Raw genomic sequence first — 6596 nt, forward strand, 5'->3', positions numbered from 1 at the left:
CTCTGAAATACTCACTTGTGCATTTAACTCACTAGCTTTTGATCTCATGCCATGTTACTAAACATTTAACGCTTTATTCACTGACACTTCCCTGGTGCTGCACCGATCAATAAGTTTAACAAATAACTTGGTCTAAGTATGATCATAGTTATAATTCATAATCATTCAGCTAATCCCTGCCCAAACCACTGCCGCGTTTTCTGCAGGTGTTGTGAACCTTAACTCAGTGAAACATCTGTACAGGTGTCAGCCCACCTGACACCCTCCATCTAGCATATAACACCATTATAACACTATATCTGAGCAAAACACACAGCTGTTTTCACTGTGGGTTGCCAGTACATTGGAAACCCATGGGCGGATGTATTGAATAGAAAGCGTTTATTATTATTATTATTATTATTATTATTATTATCATTGTACAAATACAACGAAATTAAGACTCCTGATCAGTGCAATTAATAAGACTACAAGCACACATCCAATAAATATGAAACTGAAATACATAGTATTACAGTTTCAGTTGTAGTATAAGTACATTGTAGTATAAATACATTGTGTGTTGCACTCAAGTGTTGCATACTCAGCGTGCGTTGCTCTTCATTTCCACGTGATAATCAAACTGACTCTTAGCCAATCGCATTGTGTTTAGCTCTTCTTTAAACCTGGTTTGACTAAAGCAGGAAGGATTACATCGATCAGCAAGAATGCAGCGGAGGGAAAGTGAGAACGATTATTACCGCTAATCTCATGTTGTTAGCAGGATTATGCGATTTATACCGTTAATTTTCATGTTTTGATGTGATTGGTGGAGCCTAGGTATGGCTCTGTGCTGCTCACTTTGTACGGAATCTTTTACATAAAACGCAGAGGTTCGCATAGTGTAAGCGTGTTACTCGTATAGTATCACACACACACACACTTCCTGAAGCAGCGTCCTGTCCGTCCAGGGCTCTGCAGAGAGGTCAAACTAAAACCCAGACTGGTGTGTGAGCAGCTGCAGGATGTCCGGTAAGAAATTCTCACTGTACTCTGTCTTGGAAAATTACAATGAATATACGCTTAATTCATGCCCAGACAATAATCTGTTTACTGAACCCTGGATTAGCCGGACGCTCTTCCACAAGTGGGTCAAAGATGATTAGATTCGGTATATTTCTCAATCATTTAAACGAATTATTTTTTTTGAGAAACCTTATTATATAAACCCAGTTGGTGTGCACGGCAATTAAACACAAGGCAACTTGTGCAACATATTTTCAAATGTATTGAACTAGTTTATAGCAGGTATACTTGCTATCAAATCACACAATAATTATGTGCTCAGGCTGCAAATCAGCTGCTTTGAATAATACCATACAAATAAAAGTACTGCTATTGCTATTACTAAGTAACTAACTTAGAGAGGCTGATTTAATAATATTAACCAAAAAACAAAACAACAACAACAACAACAACAACAACATAAAACTTATGCAACCTGTGGTAATAAATGTGCAGTGTTATGCAGTTGTTTTCAATTTAGTATCGTCAAAGAGCTCCAGTGTCAACAAGATGTATATGATATTGATAATATTGATATGATATAGTGTTGTGTGAAAAAATAATATGCAAAAGCAGATAGATTTTCTCATAAGATCCCCCACTTATGGAAACTTGGGGTGGTAATACCAAACATCTATTAAAAAGTGCAAAAAGTAAATAAAAGTTTTGCATGTGGTAGCATCAAAAACAAGGTTGCTGAGGAATACCTAGAAGAGCGGATGAAATATTTTCATTGCAAATTTATTTAAAAAAACAAACAAAAAACACAGGGGTCATTTTTGATCCACTTATCAGGGTAGTGTGTGTGTAGTCTGCAGTGTGGATGCAGAGGATGTCACAGTTCATGTAATTATACAGCAGTATACCATCAGAGAAAAATATGCTGTTATATACTGTGTGTATTCCATCTTTTTATTTTCCCACTTTGAGTTTGCCAGTCATTTCAGCCTCATTTCCCCACCGTTCACTCTATGAGACCATAACTGTTTTCTCCTAAATGATCTGTCCATCATGTTCTCATCAGCTACAAACAAAACAAACATCATGGGTTTACTGGCTTTAACATTTTCAGACAGTTCAGTGAAATGAACACAGTATTGAGACAATAGTTTGCTCATGATCATGTATCAGGTATCAGGTAGATCCGCTGTCCATGTGCTGATATCAAAAATCTAACTGTGCAACATGGTGCAAAAGCAAACACAAGTCTGTTGCAGTATGAAGTGCATTGAAAGGTATTTCTTTTTTATTATACATCATATATTTTATTATTAAAGCTGGTCTGATTTATCCCCCTGGATTATTGCTGAATTGTTACCTGTGTAGCTTAATGTTAACTATGAAATACAAAAGAACAGCATAAAAAACTGAAAAGAACACAAATATGTACACTTTGCACCTATCAAATAAAGTTAAAATTACTGATAAAATGAAATTCTACATTACAAGATTTTGCCATATAGCAAACATTTGTTAGGCATAATGATTATGTCTCAGATTTCCTCTATAGAAGGATAGGATAAAAGATACTCAATGAAGGCCTTAATATCAAAAGTGATACTAGGATGTATAATTGGTAGCAAAGTATATTTGTAACTACTTAAGTGCAATTGTACGGAAACCTTTTCTATGCCTTATTTGCCTGTGGCACCTTTCCTCTTACACACCAAAACATATCTAATTAACTAATTATAATCTAATAGTAATCTCATTTATTCATGTCTCATCTCTTTCTCCAGAGAGGGAGCTTGCGAGGCTTCGGCTTGCGCTTGTGGAGCGGCTGTCAACCCCCCTGATTAAGGATCTCCTGAATGACCTTTTAGCTGAACGAGTCTTCAGTAACGAGGAGAGAGATTCGGTAATGGAGAATCGGTCCAGGGCAGGCCAGGTGCGCCTCCTCGTAGACATGGTGAGGAACAAAGGAGACGCAGCAAGTCAAATACTGCTCGGTTACCTGAGGACCAGAGACCCTACTCTTCACCGTTTTCTGTTTCCACCCGCTGAGCAAGAGCCTGGTGAGTTCACATCTTCCACTAACGCTGGTCAAGCCCTCACTGTGTGTTACTGTGTATGTATTAATGCAGAGAAACAAAACAAACACACATGGGCTTGGACCTGAAAAAAATGAAATAAAGTGAAGTGAAAAATAGAGATCTTTACTACAATATAACTTTGGCGTGCTAATACTCACAAAGAGACCCTCTGCTTTGCTTTCTCCAGCTGCAGCAGACCTCTAGTTCCCGAGCCAGTGATGAGCAGAATTTGGAGTTTGGATTACATGGAGTAAATTTGATAAGGATCTGGCACTTTTGTTATTCTCATCAAGAGTATCTGTGCACCCCGCCTAGTGAGCAGCGGGGTCCTGCACGGTGGAGTACTGTCACCTGTTCTCCACCGTCTGTGTATGGATGAAACGATCAGAGGGTGTAAGACTGGATTTGTTTCGGGACTGTCTGATTAACCATCTGATGCTGCAGCTGCTCCGACTCTGCTCAGGTTATGCCGTGATGGCTAAAACCAAGGAGGATCAGAAGCAAACTTGTCTTTCACTCCTCATGGAAGACCAAGGGCTCTAGTTTCGCAGACCAGGCGAGGCGGGGGCGTAGCGCAGATGCGCTTCGCCAACTGGGTGTGGCCAGGCGGATTTTCCAAGTTTGGCACGCCGTTCTCGGTGGCGCAAGTACTCCGCCATCCCTCCTACCGGCGGAGGGGAGGAGAGAAGGCATGGAGTGGGTTTGACACAGCCGATTCACATGTAACCAATCAAATGAGCCCCTGTCCTTGCCTTTAAAATGCGCTGCGTGAAGGCGTAATGAAAGTTTACACAGCTGACATGGAGGTCTATTGCCGCGGGCGGAGCGGAGCTCAGGAGACAGGCGCGGAGCGGAGACCGGCGAGCAGTGCGGACACGTCACCAAAACCTCACAGGCAGGCTTCCGGAATGTTAAGACACATGAACAATGCAATAAATACCGAAAAAAACACTATTCAATGCTACGATCACAATCAGCACATACATATATCTCCATATCAACTGTCCCGTCACAGCTGATGTCAGATCAAAGGAGACTGGCACCGTTTGTGCTGATTGTGAGGTTTTGGTGATGTGCGCCAGGCAGCCAAACTTCCACTGCGCCGGCTCCGCTCCGCCTTGCGCTGAAAGTAGACGTGGTTTCAGACGGCGAGCTTTTGGCGCACCTCGGCGAAGCCTTTTGGCACGAAACTGTCACTTCGCCAAGCCGAATCTGTCGGCACCTCCCCCCGCTGCGCCGCCACTCCCATCTCGGCGAACCTCCGCCTGCGAAACTTGGACACTGTCCGCCTCTCCCGCTTCGCCGGTCGAAACTAGCTCTGCGCGGGGTTCGCCTCACTGCGCCACCCCGCGCTGCGCCGGGAAACTAGAGCCCCAAGTGCTAAATGTGGTCAACAAAGTAAGATCTGTGGGTTACATCATCAGGAATGATGACGACAACAGTGCGCTGCAAACTCAACTCCATACTGCCCACTTGTGGTGCAGTTAGGGATGGGAGAAATGGACAAAATCAGATATGACAATACTTTTGGACCAAATACCAAGTTTATAACGCTGTTAATAATAGATAATAACAACAATATTGTGACAGTATTGTGGAGATGACTATTTACACAATGGCATTTTTGATAAATAATCACCAGTATTGCCTATATATAAATTAAGTGGGTAAAGGCAAATAATAGAGCAGATTGCTATTGAGTCTCATCACAATATTGATATATTGATATATTACCCAGCCCTCAGTGCAGTGAAAAACTTTCAATGATGCATTCACAATTGCTCAAGCTCCCAACTTGAACAAGTCACACGTTTTCTGACAAGTAATGTTCCCACCTTCCATGCTGCATTGAGGAATTTTATGCACAAATTTGTGTGTTGATTAACTGATTCAAAAGATCTAACCGTCATGGCCTTAACTGAGCCGACACAAAGTGACACAAGGAAACATTGGGACAAATGTTTACATGTGTTTTAGTCAGTGATGCAGTCATTATATCTCTGTGTTATTTTTCCTGCATTGTATTTTATTATTTTGATACTGATATGGACCTATGTGTGTGTGAAATAAAGTCACTGAATCTTAGAAAATCTTTATTACAGTTCTTACAGGCAACTTGTCGTCACTCTACCCATACCCATATGAGGGCAGGTGAGCCTGACCCTTGACCCCTCCCCTGCCACTTCACCTGTGAAACATGGATTATTGTCTAAGGACAGAGGATGTTGTATTTTTCTGTAAAGCCCTTTGGGACAAATTTGTAATTTGTGATTCTGGGCTATACAAATAAATAAAATTGAATTGAATTGAATTGTCACTGTCATTGTTAATTATCACAGTGTCGCCTGTTTAATTCCCTCCTGTGGCAGGAATGGGCTTAAATATCGACCTTTTTTGTCTCTGTAATCACAGTTCTCCTTTCACAACTATTTTTATTCTTCCCCAAAAGATATCAGTCACTAAAATTAGGAGGCAGCAGGCTATCTTTTACTGCCTATCAAATTAGTATTGTTCCAATTTCATGGGCGCTAGTGTCTAATAACTCTAATGACTGATATTCACTTCTTATTCATGTATGAGCTAGACTTAGAAATCTTCTCCATTGTTTGTCACTATTAACCCTCCTATTGTGTTTTAGTTTTCTCTCTAAAAAATGCAGTTAATTTCATCTGTTTGTTCCATGACTTTGTTCACACATGGCTTCTACACATACAAAATAAATTTGGGGAATTTTTATTAAATTTTCTGTGTTTTATTGAACTTGTATACACCCGTGGTGTTCCTGGTTCCCGGTCAGTCTTACCCATTCATTAGAGATGAACAGGCAAGACTACAATGTAGGTGTCTTTGAGCAGACACATGCACACCCACATGCACACACCTTATGCCCCCTTTTTTGGCTTCCATGACAACCCCCCCAGTTGAATTTACGGATTACGTCTCTGACCTTGACGATGTGTGAAAACAAGCTGTGTGGACATCTGCAAGGCACTGCCCAGCATGTTCATGACAAGACAACATGTCAGTGACGTAAGTGACCGACAGATTGTAGAGATTTTGTTTTTGTTATTAGAAACTGGTTAATGTGTTCAGACGTTACTTTTCTAATATAATAATCAGTTATGACCAGGAACACAACAGATGTTTTTTTGTGTCACTAGTCTGAAAATCTAAATGGTTTCAAAACAGTGTCCTTGTCAAACGTTGAAATGAAGAACTCTGTGGTAAATAGTACAATATGTTTCATCTGAGTATTTGTTATAGTCAAAACAATAATTAAATTAATTAAATAATTAATAATTAAAAAATTTCAGACTAATAAAAAAAGACAGAGAAAATTATACTAAAATTACTTTATTACAGCTGATTTCTGTTCAATATCCCTCTGCCAACACAATGGTAATTATAATACAAACAAAATAGTACATTTGATCCTATTTTTTTTATTTTATGAATCTTTTTACACAATTTATATCCACTTTTTAGTACTTTTCCATCTCTTATGTAGTATCTTCATAA

At 39.9% G+C, this 6596-nt stretch overlaps 1 protein-coding gene across 1 annotated transcript; it reads left to right on the forward strand.

Moving 5' to 3' along the window:
• The first annotated feature begins 708 nt into the window (after positions 1-708).
• LOC115370352 (inhibitor of apoptosis protein-like) lies at positions 709-3610 on the forward strand. Its single transcript, XM_030067340.1, has 3 exons — positions 709-1011; positions 2784-3059; positions 3265-3610. Exons 1-3 carry the CDS (start codon positions 1005-1007, stop codon positions 3279-3281), a joined length of 300 nt encoding a protein of 99 aa, XP_029923200.1. The 5' UTR covers positions 709-1004; the 3' UTR covers positions 3282-3610.
• The last annotated feature ends 2986 nt before the right edge of the window (positions 3611-6596 follow it).

Source organism: Myripristis murdjan, chromosome 13 (assembly GCF_902150065.1).
Source record: "Myripristis murdjan chromosome 13, fMyrMur1.1, whole genome shotgun sequence".
In the NCBI taxonomy this organism is placed as follows: Eukaryota; Metazoa; Chordata; class Actinopteri; order Holocentriformes; family Holocentridae; genus Myripristis; species Myripristis murdjan.